The sequence below is a fragment of the Anomalospiza imberbis genome, chromosome 1 (genome assembly GCF_031753505.1).
Source record: "Anomalospiza imberbis isolate Cuckoo-Finch-1a 21T00152 chromosome 1, ASM3175350v1, whole genome shotgun sequence".
NCBI classification, from domain to species: domain Eukaryota; kingdom Metazoa; phylum Chordata; class Aves; order Passeriformes; family Viduidae; genus Anomalospiza; species Anomalospiza imberbis.
Genome location: NC_089681.1, coordinates 56,396,047 through 56,423,328, shown reverse-complemented (window position 1 = coordinate 56,423,328; position 27,282 = coordinate 56,396,047). Strand labels below are relative to the sequence as shown.

General features: G+C 36.8%; 1 protein-coding gene across 3 annotated transcripts in view; it reads right to left on the bottom strand.

The window, feature by feature from the left end:
• Positions 1 to 27,282, bottom strand: part of DOK6 (docking protein 6) — a 249,157-nt gene that overhangs the window by 50,837 nt on the left and 171,038 nt on the right. For all 3 annotated transcript variants that reach the window (XM_068193335.1, XM_068193315.1, XM_068193326.1), the window contains exon 6: positions 16,018 to 16,156. In XM_068193335.1, the coding sequence (XP_068049436.1) occupies positions 16,018 to 16,156 (139 nt within the window). The remainder of the gene's footprint in view (positions 1 to 16,017; positions 16,157 to 27,282) is intronic.

Below are 27,282 nucleotides of genomic sequence, written 5' to 3'. Positions count from 1 at the left end.
ATTATGGATAAAACCCTCTGTCTCATTTCAAATTCTCATTAGTGTCTTTAAACAAATAGCAAGACAACTAGGTCACAGAAGACTAAAGAGAGTTGTAGTCTAGAAATATGATTCAAATAACACTTAGATTTTTTTTTCTTTCTAAATCTAAAGAAGGTTACTTTGTGTGTTATGCCTTAAAGAGAAAGAGGGCTTAAAAATATATATTTCACCTCACAAGTGTCAATTAGCTGACACAGACTCATTTCACTGGTATCCACAGTAAAAAATTACTAGAGCTTAAGAATCACACAATCTAGTACGTAGCATCAGCTCGGATATCACGTGAATTAGAGAACAAGCAGGAGAAATGATTTCAGGTTTTTTTAAATGAGTTTTCTCATTTTCTTATAATGACCAAAAAAAGGGTATAATGTTTGTCTTTTTTGCAAAAGCAGCAACTGTTGTCCTGGATTCAACTTTTATGCTATGACACATAGATCTATTTTACAAAAACCAATTCTCATCCAGTTCTGTAAAGCAGACTGTTCCTTCATCAGCACAGGTTTGCCCATGTTTCTTTTTAAATCAATTCACCTGCTACAAACAATTTTCTAATTTGTCATTTTGAATTCTGTCTCTTCATTGATCCACTTCCACATTGTTTAAATGTAAGATCTGGAAGTATAATAACTAGACTGAGCCTTGATCCTTCTTTGAAAATACTTAATAAAACTGGATGTAGGATACAGTCCCATGAAATACCAGTGAGAAAATTCTTTTCCTTGGTGATGTGTTACTAATACTCTTTGATTATAAATTTTCTGTTGCCCTTTTTTCACAATCACTTAAGTTGCTTAGAACACATTATGTTCATTTATATATATATATTACTTGGACTGTGTTAACTACTTAAATATGTCTATTATTAATATAATAATTTATAGGTATCAGCACACTTTTTATTTGCTATGCACTGCTTTATATTTATTTTTACAGTTTTATCTCGCTTGCTGTTCCTGAAGGAATACATAATGTTTGCAAACCCCCCACCAATATATGACCTCACAAGTCTTCTGAAAAACCTTGTAGAAAAGATACCTGTAAAAGTAATTTCAGCCTTTATAATATATTTCTAGCATTAAGGTTTTCAGTAGCGATTCCAACCTTGCTTTTACCTTTTGGAGAGTTACTTAATCAATTATGGACAAAAACTTTAAAAATCTAAATAGTAAAAACTGCTTTATGGTGCCAGGGGGGATGATGATTATTCTTTGGTGGTGGAATAACATTATGAATTATTAATAAAATAATGGTGGAAGAAAAGTATTCTGAAGGGAGATTCAAAGGGGCTGATTGTTTTTTATATTATTTCTTGCCACACTATGTTTTTTTCTGGTGGAAGTGTGTTGTGGTTTTTTTTTTATTATTTTTTTCTTTCCTCTAAAAGAAGCTCATAATAGATCTAAGTTTTAAGGCAGAAGGGATTAATGTTGGAAGAAATTTAGATACATTTTACAGCACGTTGGGATTATATTTGTTGAATGTCAGTAAGGTGCGTGTTTTCACCCATATTCCGTCATAAAATTGTGGGTTTGTTCCTTTTGTGAAAGAAGTTTCCTGGAAACTATAATAATGAGTGCGAGGGTAGAAGCTCAGGTTTTTACGTTTTTCAAAGGTTTGAGCCATTTTGCTATACATAAGAAATACTTTATCCATTTTTCATTACATAAAACCATTCACTAATAACATGGGCGATAATGCCAACATGGAAAGAGCTGAGACTATTTCCAGCCTGGCTATACTGCAGGCCTTAGTGGAAACAAACACAACTGAGCTAATTTTTAAAAGAAATATATTTACGTGTGTATATATATATATGTGTGTATATATATATATATATATATATATATATATATATATGCATGATAGAAAATCCAGTATTGCTCAGAAGTTATTTGCAGATATTGATTGTCTTTTCTGTTGCCATGAAATTGGAGCCAGCTATGTATGCTTGCAGCCCAGAATGCCAGCTACACTTGAGTGAGCAGGTCGAAGGAAGTGATTCTCCCTCTGTTCTCCCTCATGAGATCTCACATGGAGCATTGCTTCCAGCTCTAAGAGCCCCAGCACAAAAAAGACACGGACCTGTTAAAGCAGGTCCAGAGGAGGCCATGAAGACAATCAGTGGGAAGGAGCACCTCTGCTATGAAGACAGGCTGAGAGACCTGGGGTTGTTCAGCCTGGAGAAGGGAAAGTTTAATCTCATCAATGTTCGTAAATACTTGATGGGAGAGTGCAAAGAAACCCTCTTTACAAAGTGTGCAAAGAAGGCTTTTTACAGTGGTGCCCAGTGACAGGACCAGAGACAATGTGCAGAAACTGAAACACAGGAGATTCCGCAGAACATCAGTAAACAGGTTTGCTGTGAGGTTGAATAAGCACTGGCACAGATTTCCCAGGAAGGTTGTGAAGTCTCTCACATTGCAGCTGTTCAAAAGACATTGGGACATGGTCCTGGACAGCCAGCTTCAATGGCACTACTTGAGCTAGGGGGGTTGGACAAGAAGTCCCTTCCATCCTCAACCAGTCTGTGATTGTCATTTCCAAAATTATAGAGAAAGTTTTACTGAATAGAGAAAGTCCCAGATCTGTCTTCTGAAGAGTGTAAGGATAAGTCAGTTGAGGTGGAAAAGAACAAACTGAAATGCATCAGTTAGTGAGATCAAAGAAAGAGACCATCAACAAAGACTTGTCTTCTTCATTTGGAGCACGTGTTTTCTGGGTAATTCAGCCTGAGAGCTATGGAGTTCCAGATGTGGCTCTTTCATGACGTTTGTAAAGCCAGTGCTAAAAATAGTGAGGCTTGCTATCAGTGCTGACATACAAGTCCTTCCTCTGTCCTCATTCCTCTGTCTTTCACTCTCCTTGCTCTGCTGAGTATTCCTACAAAGCTACTAGAGTCTGACCTCAACCTGAAATGCTCTGGCAAAGTCTTCAAAGTATGAGATTTTTTTTTTCATGGAATTACTTGCCAAGAGATATGACATATCTTAAACAGATATTTGGAACACTTGAAGTCTCAGTGTTTTACTTGAGAGTACTATAAGGACAGCCTTTCTGACCTCATAGAAGTTTGCTTTAGAACTGGTGTGGTAGAAGGCATGGTATGAAAAATGTCTCTCGGTGGAGAACAGACTTGAAAACCTCTCTCTAGCATGTGGCAAGAAAGGTGAAATATGGATGAGCACAGACTGTCCCCAGTTGGGAGAACCCCGCTTGAATAAATTCAGGGCTGAAAACTGGATTTGTAAAAAATGCTGCAATCTATATCCACTGTTCCCTGCACAGTTATTTGACTTCCATTATTTCTGATAGAGCAAATTACTTGGACCTCCTGAGATCTCTCAAGTTTTTCTTCTATTGTCTAAAACAAATCAGTAGTTTCCAATTACACATATTTGTGGAAATCACATTTCTTTAAGCTTCTTCATTTCAGGATACAGAAATTACTGACCAATGAACTTTAATAAAATGACAGGAAGACCATTTCCTGAATACTTTCTGAAACAGTAATCATCAATAACTTTTCATGAATATTTCTCATTAAGCTTATCAGTGCGTGACTCCAGTATTCAGTAACACACATAGTCTGGCTGACCTCTACTTTCTGACATTTTCAGAAGTTAGTTTTATATGTCATACAAAGACATTTCAATTAAAAACAAGAAATAGCAAACGTAGAATACATTAAAATTACTACTATGTAGTACAGTCTTCTCAGATGACTCTTCAATATCTTCCCAAAACCACAGTTCCCTCCTTCTAACTAGCCACTTTTAGACGTTTGAAATGCATCTTGAATCACACGTACTGGGGCTAGTTATAAATATGCAGTGCACATGAATGTAAATTACCAAGTTTTAGCTTTGAAATATACTTTATTTTTTTTGGGGGGGGGGAGGGAGGTATATGACTGTACATATGAACACACAAGTAAACACATTAATTTAATTTAATTTATTATTAATTAATAATTACATATTTACTTCAGGAGCTACATGGCCTTTAAAGAGTTTTTTTACAGATCTAAAATCAACTGAGAAGCTGGTATAATAAAAATAAAGGACTATTCTTTTCCACTGTGTGTCCTCGCACACAGGGATCACACCATGATCACGAATATAGATAGATACACCAGAGATTTCTTCACATTTTTCTTTTAAAATTGAAATATGTGATCATTAAAAAGCAATGCATACACTTCTAAATAAAAATATATCATGTATATTTGGAAGTATTTGGGGTTTTGTGGCCCAGAAACAACTTGTAGTGAGAGACATGATTCTCTGAATTGCAATTCAAATTTTTGTTTATAAAAGAAGCCAGTGAAATTTTTACTTCCTTACTGATGTGTATTTACTAATATAGTAGTAGTAGCTTCAAATAAGGAATTCAGTTTGGAAAGATGGGAGACACAGAATTGTTCATAGATTGCTTTATCTTTCCATATACTTGCATCAGCCCAATAAATCCTACAATTAGCAACCTTTCTTCACCTAATTTCATTTTCAGACAAAAGCCAGGTGTTTTTTTTTCTGCTGGTAAAAGTTACTTGACACAGTAGAAGTTGTACATATGTGACCACATGCCATATAATTCAAGCCTTTTCGAATCCATATTTGCTATTTAATGAAACAATCCTTTGCCTGTTTCAGCTTCACAAAAGAAAGGAAATAGAATTATAGCCGTTGCCATGGAAATCTGTAACTCAGTTGCTTTTTTTCCTTGTAAAACAAAATGTATGGAAAACTGAACACCCAACAATATGTGGGAACACATCACAGAAATACCATCATTTTACAAAGGATTCTACAAAATGTCTCAGGTAGTAGCAATTGCAACTTTTACCACTATATTCCACAAGGAATGATTAAGAATAATGAAGAGAAGAACCTTTGTTGATTTATCAACGGATTTTGAATCACAAAGACTGTAGAGATGTGCATTCAACAGCCAGTCATATGAAACCATATGAATCTTGCCTGGCAGCTGTCTTTATGGAAATGGATTCTGACAGACTGAATATGCTATGAGACTAGCAGCTTTTACCCAGAGACAGTCATAAGAAATAGAGAAATAGATGCTTCTGCCATAGCATGGAAAATCTTCATTAATTCCTTGCTGCTGAATGCTGCAGAACTGAAATATTTTTGAAAAATCTATTCCTGCAGTTGAGATGGAACAGTACTTCATTACATTTAACATCTTCATCACCAACGTGGGCAGTGGGACAGAATCGACTCTTAGCAAATTTGGGGATGACTTCAAACCAGGGGGAATAGACAAACACACAGACAGGAGGGCTTTTATTCAGAGGGATTTCAGCAAAGCAGAGGGAAAGGCTGACAGGACTGTCATGAAGCTCAGCAATGAGAGATGTCAATGCTGCAACTGGGCCAGGGCAACTGCACACAAGTACAGTCTGGGGACTGACTTGCTAGATAAAAACTTTGCCAAAAGGAACTAGCTTTCCTGGTGATAATATGAATGACAAGTGTATCTATGCACTGATGGAGGCTAATGACACACTGGACCACATCACCAAAAGCATGGCCAATACAACCGGAGAAGTCACATTTCCCCCCTATTTGGCAATTGAGAAACTATATTGGGAAGTTTAGCTATGTTCACAAAGTCTTCAGGTCTGGGCCCAGGCACAAGAGGAACATCAAACTGGAGAGAGCCTGGCAAAGAACCTCTAAGAAGCAGAATATGATCAGTGATGCAGGATTAAACGTCTAATGTTTATTCACCATGAGAAAGCAAAGGCTAAAATAAATCTAAACCCATTTTTTTATCTCTCTCTTATGAAAAATATGTTGCAAAGAAGACTGTTACCAGAGATGCACAGTGAAAGGACAAGAGTCAACAGCTCACAGGCTGTGTCAAGGGAAATTTGAGACAAACTTAAGGAAAAAATCCTTCACAGTGTGAACAGCCAAGTGCTGGAATGAGCACCCATAATCTGCATCATTGGGGGTGTTCAAAACTTGACTGGATAAGACCCTGGCTAACTTTATCTAGTTTTGATGCTATACCTGCTTTGAACAGGCAACTGGTAAGCTGACCACCCTTCCAATGCCAGTATTTTTGATCCTTGCAATGCCTATTTTTAATCCTATATTCAATGGATTTGAAAACTTGACAGCTAATGAGATGTGCTCTGCCATCAAGCTAAACAGACATTTTGCTGACTGTAGTAGCTGCATATCTTTGTTTAAAACAGCTACTGTTGTCAGTGAAATTATGTCAAACCAGCAGTACAGGGTCCACAGTCCCTACTACTGCCTAACAATTCTCCCCAGCTAGATTCCTGCATAGCTGATAAATAAAAACTCTTATCAAGGCTGGCATCATATAAGACATCAATATCATAAGAACAACAACCCACAGATGAGAGAAAAAAAGAACATAACCAATCTCTATCTGGATAGGCTCTTAAAATACATATTGAAAGACTGCATGTGCTTGCAGTAAAGTTTCTGCATATCAGAAATGGCTTTTTTATATACTAAGTATCTCTTGTCTTCATTCTAAACATAATCAAAGAGATCATAAATAATTTTCACGTTAAAATCCTTGTCATCTTTATAAAAAGGAACAGAAGCGGAGAAAAAACACAGAATGAAGACATAGGGTAAACTTCACCTAATTTTTGTCCTAGCAACAAGTACCTGATGAGGCAAAGCACAAAAAGCACAGGAGGGAATAACAATGTAACTTTAGAGCTATTATGAGAATTTTTGATCCCTTCTCAGATTATGACTTTTTATTCTCTGAAAAGCATGATGCCCCTTTGTAAATCATCAATAAAGAAGTTTTTTATTAATCAGAGACAAAACCTTAACTATTCCCTTGAGAGTTATAAAGAACTCCTAAACATAGTTACTGCAACAGAGGAAGGCCTTGCTTGACAAGAGACACAAAATGATGATATAATTCAAAAGACTGATGAAAATCATGTGAAAAATACCTTTTTCAGAAGATCATTCTTCTGTGAATAAGCAACTGACTATGATTCAGGATTTGTTTTGTTATTGTTTTGTTTTTGTGCTGTGCTTAGCATACAGCTGATTATTCTATGACCTTGGGCAATTCATATACAGCTGAGTTTGGCCTTAATCTTTCTGTGCCTCCTTTTACTCATTACTATTAATATTATAATAATACCTGTCTCCTGAGAGCGCTGGATAACTTCATCAGCTATTATTTTTGTTAATAATAATAGAAGTCCTATAGTTGCTTCATTTTATAAGAAACAGTTTTCTGAAAATAGCAGATATGAGATTAATACTAAATTAAGCCCCCTGGTGAGGTAGTTTGAGGATTATTTTTTTAGTAATACTTAAGTCAACTTAACCTGCTTCTGTGTTGAAAGAGTTCAATGACGTGAACCTACCAACACAGTTACACAAGCAAGCTTGTTTGAAGGCACACAATACAAAAGAAAACTTCCCTTCCATATTAAATGCTTCTCTGAGGTTAGTTAAGGGGAGGGTTGGGCTTCAGACATGCAACAACCACCACATAATTACAGCAGCTATTCCTAATTTATAGCTCATATCACCCACAGCTTTTAGCACGCAAAACTACTAAACAAATCATCAATTTTGTTTAGAGAAAAGTTCTTTGGCTCTTCATTTCCTGTATTTCTGAAACAAATACGAAATTTAGCCTGACAGTACCTTTCCAATTACTTTGTTATCTCTGAAATCATGCAGTATTTTGCAAGGCACAAGAAAAGTGAAAAAAAATTACAAATTTTCTCATGTCACCAACCTTCAAATCCGCTTATATTCAAATGCAACTTGGAAAGTTGAAATAAATTATCTCTGACTTTTAAGAAATAGCTCTTTAAAAAGAGCCCAGAAATGTAGATAGGTGGCTACTGGGATTTTTAAAGTGCTTACATGCTAGATTCTCAGGAGGGTTTGTATCTTTGGATAAATTACCATGAAATCATCTTTGCCCTGTTGCATTCAAACAAGATAACCAAACCATGGTGACTTAAATAGAATGTTCACAGCGCAGCCCAGCTGCATGCAAACATGTAACTGAGGTGAACAGAACAGGGAAAACAGTGTTCATAGGTTTCATGTATGCAGCTTCAGGATGGATTCATAGGATGGAGCAGGCTCTATGCAGGTAAAAAATTGCATCATCTCACTTGTGAGACACCTTTGTGAAGCTTTTCATATAAATTTTGGCTGAGCTCATAGTTTGTATTACCAGGAAGGCAGATTTCAATCTGGATCTTAGGTAGCATGATGAACAAATAGTTAAAAGAACATGGCAAGAGTATACAAAATATTCCAGAAATTTTTAAGAATAAAAGAATCAGAGTAATTTCTTGGTAACAATGCCCATCCATGTCCTAAGGTACTTGGGATTTAGTCCAAAGGAGAGATTTAGTGTACTTTTTTGCATTCAAGATCATCCAGCCCTATGGCTATGCATAAGAGAAATTTCAAAATTGTGTTAGACAAAGGAAGAATTTAATTTTCCCCATCATACTCTGAATGAAAATCCTCATGACTACTATCATTTTGAAAACATTCAGAACTCCAGGGCAAGTTTAGTTTCCAAATGGCAAAAAGGCATTTAAATTACATCACCAGCTACCAAAATATTTGACACACTCTTATGTAAGGATTTCCCAGCTCTGCTCTCACCTACCCACGCCACTTACCTACACACCCCACAAACCTTTATGTTGTCTGCAGTGTTTTTGACATGAGGAACAGCTCTGTCCCACCCCCATCACTTTGTAGGAGCAGCTGCACAAACCCTTCGTTGCCATAGTAAAGACTTCCCCTATTCAATGGTTTCATTCAAATACACAGCAAAGATCCAGGAATGCAAACCACCTTGGAGAATCTGGACTTTACATCTCATCTTTACACCTCTTGCTGAGTGCAAGGTGCCATGTAGGAGCACAATGAAACCCTGCAGTTCACAGAGGAAGAGGGGTAAAAAAGGTCTTGACTCGGTAAGGAAAGGATAAATGGGAGACTAGTGGCTGTGGAAGTTTGAATTTCTTGGTAGGATTTCTTTTAGAAAGTGAATGACACCTTCTGCATAGTTTCTGAATGCTGCTGCAGTATTTGGATGTGACTAGTAGTCCCCGAAAAAATGCCAATAAAAAAAGTCTACATTCAAGACAATATTTTCTTTAAAATCAGGAAATAAAAGAGGTCTAATTGAAAGAATTGTTAACTGTCACCCAGTCTGAATATCCACACATTTCCTGCTTTCTTATGAAGTGGTGAATGTTGAAAATAGATTTGCAATGTAAGTTTAGGGATTACTTTCTCCGAGTGCACACAATTTTCTGAGCCTGAAGGTTAACAAAGACTCTGAAAATTTCTAAAAAAAATTCTCATAGAAATCAGAGTAAAGATTATGTACTCAATGTCGTTATATGCTCAATGAACCACTAATCCTATGGAAAATTACTGCTACTTGTGGGAGTTTGGTTTACAAAACTAAAACCAAAAAGTACACAGATTCCAGCTTAAGAGAGAAAAACCCAAAACAAATTCAGAATTCTTAGTGTTGGTAATTTTGGCAAAATTTATAGATAGTCTCAGACAGAATAACCACTGGAGTGTACCACTGTCCTACTCCAGTGGAACAATGGAGTTTCCACTGTGTCAGAGGAGGCTTAGAGTGGACACTAGGGAGCATTTATTTTCTGGGAGGATGGTCAAACATTGGAACGGGCTTCCTAGAGAAGGAGTCAATACCTCAAGATGGTCAATCTTTAACAGGCATTTGGATAATGCCCTTAAAATTGTGCTTTAACTTTTGGTCAGCCCTGAAGTGATCAGGCAGTTGGACTATGTGTCCATTGTAGATGCTTTCCAATAGAAATTCTAGAATTCCTATCCTATCCTATCCTATCCTATCCTATCATCACAGAAATAAGCTTCACAGCACCCATGAAAACCAAGTAAGCTCACGAGCTCTGTATTACAATAAAGCAGCCAGGTTTTTACAGGGTTATAAAATTTCTAGACACATATTATACAGCAACACCATACGTAGTTTCAGGGAATTACAGAACAATATTCAGCTAAGTATGCATGGATAACTGACCTGAGGCTATGCTTTAACTTGTATAAAGTACATGAGTTCATGAATCATCAAATGTATTCAGAATCTCAGTACTTGAGCTTACACGTAATTTGGAAAAAGAAGAAAACATACTAGGAGACCAATGTGTCATGACATGGAAGTGTCTTTGGATGAACTGTAGAATTTTCTTCTCCTGTTTCTCCTTCAGGAATTGAATCAACTTAAACACAGGCAGAATTACAACACAAAAGAGTTTTGTTATACTAAGTAAATTACAGTGGTGAAATTAAGCCCAAAATATATATAAAATGTATTTACCTAAATATTTCATATATTCATTAGGTCAGCAGCATCCACTAGTATCTAGTAAATTCCCCTACTTCACAACTTGAAATAGTAGGTGATAGGCACACCATTGCAAAAAGACATCAATAAAAACCTTAAACAAGTCAAAGCTCTGAAGATGCAGTGGCAAATGTAGAATACTTCAAATTAAAACCATCATGTTAAAATTTAGAATATTTGATGTGTTTGTTGATATTTGATCCTCTAATGTTTGATGAGTATGCATTTGGCTTGTGACCGGGTTTGAAACAAGTAAAGATATAGTACAGACTCACAGAGCAAAGAAAAATTAAAAGTTCACTAATTAACTCTTGTTGTTATTTCCTCCAGCCTCCCAGTTGGTTTTTTTCCTGTTTCTAAGACAATTTACATTAATACTTTCAACTCTATTTACATTTTTATTACTACTGTGTCTGACAATGCTGTAATTTATATTTATCAGACCAGTCTTGTGAAATAACTTCCTCGTCCTGTTCCTTATAAGAAAAATAAAATTACTCTCAGTCTTATTTCTTATCTACCTTCCTCTTCAACATCTTCTTAAGCCCAGTTTCATTGCGTGATATTTGTCTTCTTTGGTACATTTATTATTTCCCTGCTAATAATGTCTTTTAAAGAAATAATACATAAACTCTTTCATATTATCTTTTTTTTTTTTAATAACATAAATCTATCATGATGACTCTTTCACTTATATTAAGTTGAATTTTAAAGACAAGACTTGTAAATAATGAGAATAGAAATATACAGATGCAGTGTTTCGTAAGGGTGTTTATCTTCTGGGAAACGTTAAAAAGATCACAATCTAAAATGGCTTTTAGCTCTGCTGTCTAAAGTAAAATAAATGTTATAGGAAACTTCCAAAGATAATAAGTTATGAAACTTGGGCCATTATCATTTATTCCTGCATTTATACTTCAGTCTTACTGATCTTTGATTAAGTTCTGCTGCCTAACATCGATTTCAGTGCTATATTATTTAGGCTTATTGTTTTACATATTGTAAATTTTTATTCTTTTGAGAGTACATAATAAGTTTTTACTGGCAGCTCTTGAAAGAAGTAATTGGTAGAGCTACAAAGGCATAAATATTTCTTCAAAATTCCTCCCTCATATGTATATTCCTAACATAGGAAATCTACAGCTCTTAACCTCCCATTTTCTACCCTTCAACAACAGTGAGGGCAGAAGCTACATTAGAAGTGTTTTCAGTGGAAGTTAAATGGCAGAAGATCAAAACTGGCATTAGAAAAGAAAATCAGAGATTAAAATTCCTATGCCATGTCATCCGGGTGTAGAGGTTAGATAGACAAGTGCTGCTGAGAATAACTGTTCATATGCTCATGTGTAAAAACCATCTGAATACTGATTCTTTAAAAAAAGATCACCAAACCCAACATCATCTCCTGATGGCAAAGAGGATACTCAGTCTTCTTTTAGATGAAGCATTTAGGGTGGATGAATTATTCTTTTTTTCTCTCCACAGGATAGGACAACTGAGAAGATACAATGGTTTTCTGCTGCCTCTGTAAGCCAATTCAGTTAAGTAAACCTGAAGAAGCTTGCTCCTTTTAGGTAGGTGTTTTTCTTTGGGGTTCTTTTTTTTGTCAAACTAGCAAACTGAATTGGCTCAGTCAGATAATCACCAAGGTTAAGAGAAAGGAAATGGAAGGTGCTTGCAGTCCAATCTGGGGACTGGGAAGGGTTGATGGAGCAGGCTGTTAGACATCCAGACATGCATCTTCCATGTTCAACATCAGACTATAATCAGTGGGAAGATACAGGTAATTCCTGCTGCTAACACTTTTTTTTTTTTGCACAGTAATTTGAAGACCAACAATCCAAACAAACTTCTAAATGCTACAGAGGAAAAAAAAAATCACCCAAACAAACAAACAAGGAGTCAGAGGGCAAAGAGAGGGGGAGGGACAGAGGAAAAAAACAAAGGTTTGTTCAGGGGATAAAATGAAAGTTGCTGACACTCTCATCTGGGTAGCAAAATAGCACAAAAAAGCATGTAAACAGAAAGTCTGTCACTGTTCTTTTTAATTTGTAATCTTGAAACTAAAACCACTAAAAACCACTGCAATATTGCCCTCTCTCCCACAAAACAACTGTGAAACAGAATTATCATCTGTATTACAGTGATCCATTGAAAAAGCAAAGACTGAAAAAAGTGAATACACAGGTAACAATTTCCCTGAAAATAATTTCAATTTAAGTACCAGCATTGGCCCAAATTTTTTATTGTCCCAAACAAAGCAAGCATAAAACACTATCACTCTGCCAATGCAACTTTTCAAATTCAATCAAGAAAACCACCTGAGCTAAATTAGATTAATGTCCACTTTGCTGAATTTTTTGAATAAAATCCAGTCTGCTTTGATCTCAGTAAAACCAGCTCAAATCCACACCCATGCCAGTGACTACTGATCTCATATTTCAGGTCTTTCTTCCGGTGTTATAATTCAAAAGGAAAATGGGCAGAAGATGAAAGTGTGCACATGACTGCCTGCTTAAACTGACTTGGCTTCTCCTGCTAGAGGTGGCAAAGAGGCAGATTTGGTATTGTACGAGCTGCCACAGAACATTTTTGCTTCCAGCCCATGCACTTTCAAAGGTAATGGGAAGAATTAGTTTCCTTCTCATGTCTCCCTCTTATTAACAGTTATCCACAATGTTGCTTGGCCTGAGCAAAAGATTTTTTAGCATAAAAATGAATTTATTGTTTAGCATTCTGAAACAGAATTTTTGGATGGAGGAACTTCCATAAACAGAATAAATATGTCCTGTGGCTCAGGCACAGGCCATACCTAAATACCTGCAATTGCCTAAAGGCAATACCTTTATTCTTCTGCCATAATTTGTTTCTGGGGTTTTGTTTTGTGTATTTTATACTTTGGATTTTCTGTTTCTGCTTTTGTATTTTCATGGTGATGTACTTTGTGTATTTACTTTGAAAGGTAATAATAATCTATGTACTTTATCAAGGTTGCTCTGGTAAAAAAATTCACTTAAATTTCTTTTATAATCAGTATTAATTTTTTAACTAGATTATACTACTTTTTAATATTAGATATTATAATCTGGCAAAAATTAAATGAAACTTCAGTGTGTTCATTACTTAAAACCTATTAACATTTAGGACGGAACATAAATATTCACATGAGTCCTTTCTGAAAAATTATTTCTAATGATTGGAAGGAAGAAGTAATCATTACTGTTGCATATATTTTCTTTTTCTGAATTGCACAATAATGGATATAGCATTCACCTTTCTATACTTTAAAAAAATTATCTCATATATATATATATATATATATATATATGTATGTATGTATATATATATCTAAGATTTAATTCAACACTGTTAAACTTTCTGCTCATTACAGAAAGGGTCAGGAAAGAGCAAAATCCAAGTACAGATCTACAGATAAAAAGATCAAATGTCAAGCTCTGGGAAGACCCACTAAATCACTGATTTAAAATATTCTTTTGCTTGTATTTCAATTTCAGATCATATGGAAAAATACACATAGGTGTTTAGTGAAATGATTGGAATTAGATACAATAACACTTGATAAATGGAATGTAACATGTACTTAGTCTATTTGATATTTTAGGGTTTGTTTCTAATATGAATAAAACTCAAATGTCTAATATGAATAAAACCCAAATGTCCTAAAATGCTCAGCACCCTACCAGTCAGAAAGCAGCAGAGTTTCCTAATCCAAGCTAACATTAGTTTATATCAGCTGAAGTACAAAATCAACAGGTTTTTCAGCCAGTTTTACACAGCCCACAGCAGCCTATGTGAGCCTCTCCTGCTCTCCCTGTGCAGATCCCAGCGCAGCCTTGTCCAGGAGACAAGTACATCACACACAGCGTGGCTGATGAGTCATTTCTGTTTCTCAGCCTGCTCTCGCTCGGAGTTTGATATTACGTACCATATGGCCACAGCCTTCATAAATATGGTTTCAATGAAGTCATCTGATGGCAGAATGGAAATGGCTTTGTAAAGCAGGAAAGCTGCTAATTGATGGGTGGAAAAGCTGAAAGTTATGGTTCTGTAAAAGGAAAATCTTGTATGATCCTGGTCTAAGCATTTATTATGGCAGCATGAAAATGTTATAATTTCTATTACTGGTGTAGACACTTTAAAAGCAAACATTATAAAATAATGATGCGTTTTTCCTTTTTTCCCATGGTTCAGTCATTTTCTGCCCAGCAGAATGCAGTGTTTTTTTGCCAGCAGATCCACTTCTTTACATAGCCTTCCATTTATTCTACCTCGTGTAGGACTTTCCATCAGTTGTTCATTATTAATCTTGATTGTAAACTCTCCTCTTCCTGCATTTCCTGTCCAAAGTTTGTGCACCTCACCTATCATCTATTATGCACAGGCTCCAACTTTGGAAAAATCCATCTTCTTTTTTCATAAAGCACCAAAACCAGGCCTTTTTTATGGCTTCCCAATTCAGGTTCTCATAACAGACATGCAAAGTCTGAGAGGAAAATTCAACACAGCAGACTTTTGACATGGAAATCTAAGTCTTTATCTAGTTTATTTTTCAGGGAATAAGGAAAATTGTGTCTCTGCCCACGGTGGGGGAAGTTGGGACTAGATGATTTTTAAGATCCACTTCCATCCCTTAATGTTCTCTGATTGGTTCTCTGACTTCTCTGAGGAGTAATTAAGTTGAACACTGGAGGTCTTAGGTTGGTCCTTGCAAGAGCCTTTGTCTGAGCAGAGTGAGAAAAGTATTTTGACATTGGTGGAATGTGGGGGATCAATCCATATAAGTCATGTTTGCCTGACTAGAGGCACTTACAGTATGCATGCGGAAAAGAAGGAAATGCGACAATTAACCTGAAATCTTTGTCTACAGAAGAAGATACGCAATCATGGTCATCTCAGAAGAAAAGCATGCAGACTAGGTTCCCTGGCCTGAAAGTCAGCTTTCCAGAACAATCATTAAAGACGATCTCTACTTCTAAGCATAAAGGGAAAGCTTTTTTCTTGCTGTCTTAAAAGCACTTCAAATATTTCCACAGTAGTCACTTTACACAACTTGTGCAAACTGGAAATTCTGAACACAAAATAATGAAATCGCTCCATTTGAACTCAATTGAATTGCTAGCTATAATGTAGGGGAAATAATTCCTTTCAGGGGTTAAGAAAAACATGTCTGCTGTCACCTAGAAGTGTTTATACTGGGTTTTTTTCCACCTGTGAGGCCACGGGGAGCAATTAAAACTCATTCATCAGTAGTCAACACAACAGCTAAAGGTTTAATATTTGAGTAACAGAGCCACAATTTCAGAGAGGGTGACCATGGATCTCTTGTCTAATGGTATCCTCTATTCCAAAAAATCACCTACAAAAGATCGTTGTACAGAACACATCAAGGATCCCTGACCAAGAAAGTACATAAATCTGAAACTCTCTTTTGTCTTAGCCACACAGCTGATACTATTGTTACAGTTGAATCCACCGACTTTGGTTTATTACCAATTTTTATAAGTTTAAATACTTTTGGTAAAAGGACCTTACCCTTGCCTTCTGCTCCATTTCCATCATTAATCTTTCATGTTGCTCAGCTATTGCCAGTGTTGCAGAATGGACCTTCTGATATATCATTTCTCCTTCTCGTGTTTGAAAGGTGAACAGCCCTTCTCCTGTGTCACACATCCTGCAGGGAAAGAAAAAAAAAAAAAAAAAGAGTACTGTGTAATTTTTATCTATTATAAAAAGTGCATACCTTACAGTAGCAAGTGTCAACTTTAGAGATGTAGTAAAACTCTGAAATTCCAAACACTAAACATCTGCAGTTATTTTTACCATCAGAGAGAGACATATTCCAAGAGATGGGCAGAACTTCATTAACATATTTTTTCAATTCAGTTTTAATCATCATCTGGATAGTGAAAAAGAAGCTTTAGCATGGAATAAAAGCTTGAGGTAATAGTTATTTCTGTCATTTTTTCCAAATGTCTGCACCAGTATGTGGGAGCTAAATTTAATTATTTTAACTAATTGGTGCCAGAAATATGTAGTACATTGTGACTTTGAAAAGCTGACGTTTTAAGAGAACACTGACCAACTAAAAATGCCATTATGGTTAATCACTACAAAGATGATGTATTGAAAGACAGCATTAAAAGTGTTAAATTATTACTACCTCTGTCAGTATATTTATGTGAGGCAGCATCCAATGCTATTCTGGTAATCACAAAAGCCATTCAGTCAGAGAATAAGAACAGTTCTAAAAGAAGATTAAATAATGAAAAAAAAACCCCTTCAGAAATAAAATTTACTTTTTTCTTTTGAGAGAGAGCAGCTGCTGTTTTCCTTATCTGTGATATTAGTGTGGCACTATTCGGAGAAAGAAGAGTGGTACATAGTAAATGCAATGACCAAAAGGTCTGGATAATACAGGAAATAGGAGTAGGAAATAATGTTGGATTGCTGTGTGACCATTACTTGGAGAATGTACATGTTGTTAACCAGTGGTGCAATTCAATGTATTTATATTAGCAGTTCCATTATATTATGAATATCTGATTTACATATTTTTTATAGACTACTTGTAGCTTCAGAAATGGGATTTAAAAAATCCTTTTTATTTGGTCTGATACCTCCTGTAAAGGTTTTCAGTTATCTATGACAGAAAAATGTTGACTTGAGCCACTGAAGCGTAACATGCATTAACAATAGGGAGATTTTGATTTGCCTTAAAACATCAGATTACTTTATTGTTTTGGATGTTTACATTATTTTTAAGGAAACCAAATTTTGTTAATATCCCAGCACCTTCAGCACAGTCCCAGAAAGCCCAAAACTTACAGAATAATAAAAAAAGAAAAAAAAAAATAGAAAAATGTGTCCCAAATAGCTCAACATTCAAATGGGTTTTTAAATATTACCTTTAAATATTATCTTTAGAATCATCCCATATTCTGTATGATTATTCATGCATTAAATTTTACCAAAAAAAAATCCCATCAGATCAACATACAGATCTATATTATTTTAATGAAATAATAATTTAAGTATATGTCATACTATATTACATGCACACACACAATTATACTGCAACTTTTTGAAATGACAATACCTTTTTTCATGAGACTTTTGTTCTGTCAAATTAGGATATGGCTTCCTAAATAATTTAATTTAAAAACTTATCTGAATAGGGCTGTTGTGCTATATAAGGGACTATTGAGAGTTCAGCAGTTGCTTCTGATTTCAAGGTTGACCAATGAAAATAAAACCTTATTAACACTTACAAAATCTTTTCCTGTTCACTGGAGAAAATATGCTACTGTGAGCCTTGCACAAAGAATTTATGCACATTTGTGTTTGGGAAAAACAGAAAGTATCGGAGGCAGAAACAGTAAAGAGAGGTGCTTCTGGAAAATACCTGGTGAGAATACTTTGTAATGATCAGCTGGGGTATTGAAAAGAAATTCATAGTCTTAAGAATATATGATTAACAATAATATCCATAATTCTGGAATAATACCAGTTTTCTTCATTGAAAAATATAAATTAAAAAAAATCCATTTTATAGATAGGTATTATTTAATCAGTGTAAATGTGATGTGCTAATTAAGAGATTTAAAGGGAGCTTTTTGTATCAAATTCCAATGGAGATCAAGATCCCTGTTGTAAATATTTAAGATATTTAAGATATCCTTAGACAGAGTCCTCCAAAGAGCTCCTGGTGGAAATAAAATGTCCCTAGAGTTTTGTGACATTATGGCAACAGCCTTTCAGATCCCTCAGGGCATCATATAGCCAGTACTCTGCTTTTGTGTAAAGAGATCTTAATAAAATTCAAACAGCGTGAAATGGAAAGTCTGGAAAAAAGGATGGGGTTTCAGAGACTGAAGGAAAATGCGATATTTTTGTTGGTTTCAGGGGATGAAAAATCCTACAGAGATAAAAACAAGGAAGTGGGGAAAAAACAGGCAATGGGGCATGATTAACATTGATGGACTTAGCTGCCTGTTTTCACCAGGCAAACCCCAACCACGCCCACTGCCTACCAGAGCTGGGTCTGTCCCTGGCTGGAGGCACTGGTGCAGGTTGTGGCACTGCCCTGGCCCCTCATCCACTGCACAGGACACTGCACTGCCTCTCAGCCTCAGCTGTGGTGGACATGTCACGCCAGGGCTGGAAAGCCATTGCCACCATCCTCCCCATGAGGGCTTCCCTGGCTAATGATGGATGGCATGCACACAGCTGCTCAGAATTGGAGGCAAAGGAGAATTGTGGGCATCATTTTTTACTGTGCTCAATTCCCCTAGCTTGACTTGAAGTTTAATAGGACTTAATGCCTCAAAGAATTAAGTAGTTGTTACTTGGCACATCTGAACCAAGTGAAAGCAGCAAAAATTGTTAGCATAAAATTTATTTCTTCCATTTAAACTTATGAATAATCTGTCTCCCAAGGAGATTAATCCCTTTGCCATTGTAAGGTTTTCCGGTTCATCTCCTCAGAGCATTATTCCTTTTCTCTGAAGTAAAGTGAAAATCTGGGTTTGGACCTTCTAGTCTAGTCTAGTCCCATCTATTTTTCTATTCTATTCTATTCTATTCTAGTTATAAACCAAGATGATTAGCCTCATTAGGGTTAGGTTCAGTCTTTCTAGAACAAGGAAACATAGGCTAAAATAGAAGTACTCCTAAGAATGGCGAAGATAGGGACAGGGAAAGGATGGTCTCTGAAGCTTAAGGGTTTTACCATAAAAGCAAAACCTTTACATATCCAGCCAACAGGAACAGACAAGCCCATGAGCTGAAACAAGACTTGTCTTGTTCTATATATAGTCCAAACAAAGTCAGTAGGACAAAAAGCTATTATCTCTATGGACCTTCTAGATGACAGATAACTGTCCCTATAAAACTCCAATTTAGGAGGTTTAGTCTTGCTAATGTCTTGTTAATTTCTCTGTGTTCAAAGCATACATTGTTGATCAGTTGCCAATTTAATAACATTTTCATAACTTTTACATGCCCTAAAATCACTTTTGAGAAAAGGCAGGACAAAGGTCTGAGCCTCTTTTTTCCTGGTACTGTCACAGTTAAGCAATGCAGTCCTCCAAACTCAGTATGACCTTCACTGTCAGAAAAATGTCACTGATTTTGTATACTTAATTTTTTTTATGAGATACTTGCAGTCTCTGCAGGTGCTTGAAAAATGCCGATCTATTTCTGTGTTTTTCAACTTTGAAACAGAGATGTCATTAACCTATGCTTTAAGATATTTAAGGATTCAATGCATTAAAATGTATGAAGTGCTTTTACTCAAATAGGAAAGTGAATTTTTTTCATACATTATTACAGAATGATATAACTGGACAGACAGTGACACCAGTAGATAAACAGTTCTGCAAATAGATGCAATTTTAAAAATTCTTTAAATACTGCAACAGCTTTTCACAACTATCACTATTAGCAGATCTGGCTCATGAACCAGGAGAAAGAACAGAGAGGAATGTGGGAGCTCTGCTTTTGGCCTAGGGCAAACTGGATTCAGAGATCAACAGAGAAAGTCCTTGCTTTCATTGAAGGTAGAATTTCTGTTCAAGTCATAGAGATTTTCCCACCACTATTGCCAGACATTTTTCAACATTTCCCAGATTCATACCATGGTTTCCCACTGCCTTTGCTCACTATGTAATTTTTGCTTTTTAGATAAGAATCAAAACTTAATAGAATAACCATGTAGAATTCCCTTCAAAAAGGAAACTGCATTGACTTGATAACCATTTACAAAAAGTACTTTTTCCTAGATAGAAGTTCATGCTGTCATGTCATGGGTGAAATATTTTAAAAGTTTAACAGTGCAATATTCAGCAACCGCATGAGAAGACAAGAATTTGACATATCAGCTTCACTATTTCCATTAGGGGTAAAATGTATTTTCATAAAAAATGAAGGTTGAATGAAAACTGAAATGCCAAGAAAAATTATTCTTGTGTTTTAAGATAAAAGATAACTTACAATTGTAAGTAGAAAAAACTTTAGCTCTTCATATATCTACATTTAATTTTTAATGAATTTGAATGAATTTGAATGAATTTTTAATGAATTTCTTTTTTATCAACAAATAATTTTGGATTAAAGAAATAATGGCTGATTTATATAGTCAAAAGTGTATCAAATTACATACAAATAACTAAAAAGAGGTAATCATCCTCAAATAGAAACTGAAAAAAAAAAGTTTACTATTAATAACAAATTGTTACTAATAAATAGAAATATTAATAACTAATAGGTAATAAGTAACTATTTTACTTTAGCATTTCTAGTTCTTGAAATAGAACTAGACTTTAAATTCTTAAATGAGAACAGATCATGGGTACGTAATGTCCAGTAACCAGCACCAAACTGGATGTAATTGCTGTTGCATACCCCACAGCTAGAGTTTGAAAATTGTTTCATTAAAAGAGTGGAGTTGTTTACTCAAACACTTCAAGGCCCAAAAATCAAGTTCATAAAATCACAGAATCACAGAATTGTTTGAGTTGGAAGGGACCTGTGGAAATCATCTAGACCAATTCACCCTTCCTAGGCAGGGTCACCTAGAACAGCTAACACAGGTACTTGTCCTGGTGAGTTTTAAATGTCTCCAGAGAGGGAGACTCCATGACCTCCCTGGACAGCCTGTTCCAGTTCTCTGCCATCCTCAATCTAAAGAAGTTCTTCTTCATGCTGTGGTGAAACTTCTTGTGCCATAAACTAAGTTTATGGCGATTTGCTCCTTGTTCTATCACTGGGCACCACTGAAAAGAGTCTGGCACCATCCTCTTGGCAACCACCTTAGAGATGTTTATATGTATTTGGGAATACCTCTCATTCTTGTCTTCTCCAGACTAAAGAGGCCCAGCACCCACAGTCTCTCCTTGTAAGATAAATTCTCCACACCCCAAGTCATCTCTGTGGCCTCTACTGGACCCTCTCCAGTAGCTCCTTGTCTTTCTTGTACTGAGGAGCCCAGAACTGGACACAGCACTCCAGATATGGCCTGGCTAGGGCTGAGCAGGGTGGGAGGCTTCAGCCTACTGGCCACACTCTTCCCAATGCACCCCAGGGTCCCATTGGCCCTCCTTACCACAAGGGCACTGCTGGTTCATGGCCAGCTTGTCACCCAGCAGGACTCCCAGGTCCTTCTCTGCAGAGCTGCTCTCCAGCCCCCAACCTGCACTGGTACTCAGGGTTATTCCTCCCCAGGTGCAGGACCCTGCACTTGGCCCTTGTTGAACCTCATTTGGTTTCTCTCCACCCAGCACTCCAGACTACCAAGGTCCCACTTAACAGAAGCAGAGTCTCCAGCTGTATCAGCCACTCCCCCAGTTTTGTATCATCATCATCATCATCATCATCATCATCATCATCATCATCATCATCATTATCAAACTTGCTGAGGGTACATTCTATCTATTCATCCAGATTATTGATAAACAAGCTGAATTAGGCCAGACCCAGAATTGATCCCTGGGGAATGCTGGTGACTGCAGGCCTCCAGCTGGGTTCTACTCCTCTGATCATGACCTCTGAGCTCTGCCTTGATCCACCCCACAAGTGCTTATTTAGGTAATGCTCATTTCCTGTATGCCAATAAAGCTAGTCAGATGGCACATATGGGACCAGGCCTGTTACTTCTGAGACAAGTAATAAGTAAAAGTCAGCCTTTCTTTAAAGCCTTGAAGCTCTGGCTGTCAGTTATGAAAAAAAACCTAATTGGTATGCACTATCTAACTCTGAACTGAGACACTTATTTCTTGTGTTGCTACAGCTTTGATTTTTTAAAAAGTGGTGGAAACTAGCAATTTTGCCTCCAATTTAATTAGATTATCAGTGAAGACACACAAACACTATCTCTCTCGTGGATATCTAACTTTTGTTCTTTCCTTGTTTGTTGTTATCTTTACTTGAGCTAAGCCATTTTGACAGAAATCCTGTTTCTTCTTTGTGTGCAAGGACGATACACATAGCATACACTAAAGACAGGCCAGCTAAGCAGCAGACCTCAGTATAATATGAATGCAAAGCTTCCCTGAGGGTCCAAATTCTTTGCTCATTCCAGCCTTCAACACATGCTAGCTTGCTTTCTGCCAAAATTGGTCTTTTCTGAGAAAACAAAACAAAAAAAAGTAAGGAAAGCAAATAAACTCTTTGTGGCAAGAGCATATTTAGATTAAAAAATCCCTTTATGCCTACGAATACTTATGCAGACAACTGAAAAGTAAACTATGCATGTTTTTATGAAACTGTAAGTCAACTTCTAAAGGATAGAAAAACAAAAGCAGAAAAAAGGAAATCAAAAATTTCTAACTTACTATCAAACAGGCAATAAAAAGGGATACTTTGAAGGGGGAATTCATGAGGAAAAAATGTAACTTCATAAACAGAATATGTATGGGACCTAGGAAACTTCTGTAGGTGAAGCAGAGAGAAGACAATTAATAGAAATGTACTCAAAATGTAAATGATTTAGGTATGCAACTTTGGCAGCAGACATGGTCAGAAAGACCCAAAGCTGGGACAAGGTCGGTGAAAGCAGGGAAAAAGTCTTGTGAAAAATCTGTGTTTGCTAAATGAAGATCACCAAGGTGAAGCACAGAAATGGTGCAAAGTGCAACATGCAGAAGGAGTAAACAGAGAATCTGAGTGTGGTCTGTTACACATTCCCTATGGGAATGAAGAGTTAAACTGCCATGCCTCGCTGTCAGCATTTTAGAGTTTTATCTAGAGTGTCAAAAGGATAACCTGATAATTTTATGATCTGAGAAGCAAACCATGAAAATGTTCTGATATATGAGGCGTCTGCCTGCCCCCCTTAATCATGGTTATTTACCAGCAAGAATGCACAACAAGAAAAAGCAATTACGCATGCTATCTACTAATTGCCAGCCATAGACATTCCTCCATTACACTTATTGTCGTGTTTTTGCACTTAAGCTGAGGTGGGAAACTTTACACTGCTCTTGAATATGCTTATGAGATATAGATAGTGCAATATCCTTGAATTTGGCCTGAGTTAATACAGGGAAGTTTGAATATTATCACACCTCTGATATGGCTCAGTAACTTGATCATGGAGCTTAGCCCTGAAGATTTGTTCAAGGTCAGATCTTGTGCTTCTTGAGTCATCCACAGTGTTTTCAACTAAATGCACTAAGGGATCTCCATGCTATCAGTGCAGCTTTCCTACTAAGGCCATTTATAGAAACATTTTGCAATTCTGAGATGGAAAACATTCACAGATGGAGTGGAAATGATTGATGATGATTTGCTGCCAGGTAGGTGGAACTCCACCACTCAGAGGAATCCAGCAGTCCTTCTCTAATATTACCTAGAGGATCTTAATGCATTCCAAGTTGCATATCTTTTAAGGACCTTATATGCAGTCATGGCAACAAAAATCTTATGTGCTAGTCTGATGAATACACTGCTAGTCTTTCTGAGCAGAGATGTGATACCCTAAGAATTTTCCCTGTTGTAAGGAAATTTATAGGGGAACTCATTTTGTGAGTGAATAGTATTTTTCCATTATAAGATTATTTTTCTGCCTAAACCAGAAACCATTTAAGTCATATAATAAACCAGAAATAAAAATTTTCTCTTGAAAATTTTTTTCTTTGTTTTAAGGACACAAAGGACACATTTCTCTACAGTACTGGTGGTAATTATGCCTCTTGGGATAATTTTTCTTTCATTGACTGTGCTGCCTCTACAGCCACTGTCTCTGTGATGCCCCACGTGACAGCACATTTAGACCACTGGGGCACACAAGGGATACCAACCCATTTCTGCATGCCAGATATTTCCACTTTTTGCTTAATGGAAGTGCAGAAAGTGGGCTGTGACTTTGTCTGGACATGATTGTCCAGTAGCACTATAATCCTCTATTTCATTTCCACAGGGTTTGCCCCTGTCTATCATAGGACACAGTGGAAAAAGATATACTTTAGGTTTTTTCCCTGAGGTTCAGTTTTGATGAAAAGGAGGATTCTATCTGGGGCTTATTTCAGACCACTTTTATTTGGTTGCTGACAAGCCAGCCATACTCTTAAGATGTTCTTGTTTATAGTAATTACTTTGATATATCAGAATAAAATTAACTAGTGCTGAAGAGTTAAAGATAGTAAATAATTCTCAATGCTGGTTACAGTATAAAAAGTAGCAAACTGGACTCGAAGTCATGCATAAAATGTGGAATGTAGAGATTGACGTGCAATTATGAAACATGTCCATATGTAATAGCAAACATGCTGAGCAGAGGCTCTGTTTTCTATTTCCTAGATCCTAGAAACTAAGCTATGGTGTGAAGCCAGGTGTTCACCAAAGCTGCTCTATCACTCCTCAGTTGGACAGGGGAGAGAAAATATGAGGAAAGGTGTCTGAGTTGAGATAAGGACAGGGAGAGATCAGTCACCAGTTACTGTCACAGGCAAAGCAGACTCAACTTGGGGACAGTATTTTAATTTATTGCCAATCAAATCAGAACAGGCTAATGAGAAGTATATCCAAATCCTAAGAATATCATCCCCCCACTCCTTCTTCTTTCCTAGGCTTAATTTTATTCCTGATTCTCTACCTTCTTCCCTCCAATGGCGCAGGGGGATGGGAAAAGGGGGCTGCTGTCCAGTCATTGTTTCTGCTGCTCCCTTCCTCCTCAGTGGGAGGACTCCTCAAACTCTTTCACTGCTCCAGCCTGGGATGACTTCCATAGGAGACAGCCCTCCACAACCTTATGCTACATAAGTCTGTCCCACAGGCTGCAGTCTTTCACAAACTGCTCTGGCATAGATACCTTCCAGAGTGTTGTCCTTCAGGAGCAGACTGCTCCAATGTGGGTCCCCAATGGGGTCAAAGGTCAATGGGGTCCAGCCAACCTGTTCCACCATGGGCTTCTCTCTCTATAAGCCTACAGGTCCCTGTCAAGAGCCTACTCCAGTCCAGGCTTCCCACAGGGTCACAGCCTCCTTTGGCATCTACCTGCTCCACTTTGGGATCCTCCATGGGCTGCAGGTGGATCTCTGCTCCACCATGGACTTTCATAGACTGCAGAAGCACAGCTGCTTCACCATAGTCTGCACTACTAGAGGTGAATCCCAGCTTCAGTGCCTGGAGTACCCCTGCCCCTCCTTCTCCACTGCCCTTGGTGTCTGCAGGGCTGTATCTCACATATTCTGACTCCTCTCTCTGGCTGCACTTGCTGTTCTTCAGGGTTTCTTTCCCTGCTTCATAAATTCATTATCCCAGAGGGCTACCACTGACACTGATGGGCTTGGCTTTGGCCAGCAGCAGGTCTGTCTTGGAACTGCCTGGCACTGGCTCTGTCAGACATGGGGGAAGCTTCTGGCAGCACCTCTGTAGTCCCCTCGCTACCAAAGCCTTGTCATACAAACCCAATACACCCAATACCTAAGACATTGTTCCTAACTACTAGAAGCAATACTCTGGAGTCTCAGAAGTAGAATCTTTACCAAATACTTTACCATAACTACACTTTTTGTCTCTTCCTGTGTTATGGACTTCATAAAACATGATCTAGATGTTTTGATGGGGGCGACTGAACTATGCTGTTTGTGCTTCCATCACCACTAAGTAAGAAATATTCTATGTTGCACATGCAAATTACCTTCTTGTGTTAGTATTCAGTTCATATTTTTTAAGAAATCAGTGCAGGTAGTTAATGCATATGTATATACAAAACAACCCACTTTATGGAGACTTTTGATACTGCAATATTTTCTTTAAAGAAAAAGTCACATTTATTAAAAACAAAGAGAGTATAATAAAGCCAATTGCAGATATGTTCCAAAATACACAACACATTTGCATTTTTGACAGTTTATGTAATAGAACAGACATGAAAATGCTGTTAGATAATTAGCTCTGTTAATTTGAAGACCTCAGGTTTTGTTGATAATGATGAAATACTATTTAACACTATTAATTAATATTATTTAACTACTGGACAAGCATCTATTCTTACCATCTTTGTGAAAGATAAACCAAGAGCTCATATATTACTATTATAATTTTAGTACAGAAGGAGCAGTTATTTCTGGCTGTACAACACACCAATGTAAAGTTTGCAAAGATTGCCATAAGCTAAATTTGTCTGACTAAACTTTTTCAGTCATCATGGTTTGGCTATTATTTTTCATCTCACTTTTGAACGAGAAAGATACAAGTTACTAGTGCTGGAATCTGGGGTCATATGCAAATACAGATATTTCTACAGGACTTCTGCAATCCTGTTAAGAGCTATTATTCCCCAACAAAGACAAATATCCCATAACAACAGTATTCAGTTTCTTTCTGTGTCTTTAGCAGTACACAGGGGAAACAGCATTTAATCTACATGAACACTGTTGACTTTAACAAATATAAAATGTTAAATATAAAACCCAAATAAGGCCATTACTGGTTAAAATAAATGATAGTGAAATAGTACAGGAGCCCTGTGGCAGCACATCACTACTTGCTATAAGAAAAGCAATAAAACTTAGTGACCCAAGATCTTTATTTTCTCCCTTTTTATTTTTTATTTTTGGAGCCCTCCAGTATTGTTATCTTCAGGACTATTCCTCACCTAGAGTGTTGGGGATGGAAATTCTGTCACATGATACTCCCTGGAGTCTGCATTAATTCCAAATGCAATGAGATATAATTCTGAAGTTAACTCAATTCTCTTTCAGGAAGGAACTGTTGTTTTAAGAAGACATTTGCCAGTTAACAGATGTTAGAACAGTAACTGCCAAGGATCAAATTTGCATAGGTGTATCTGTTAAT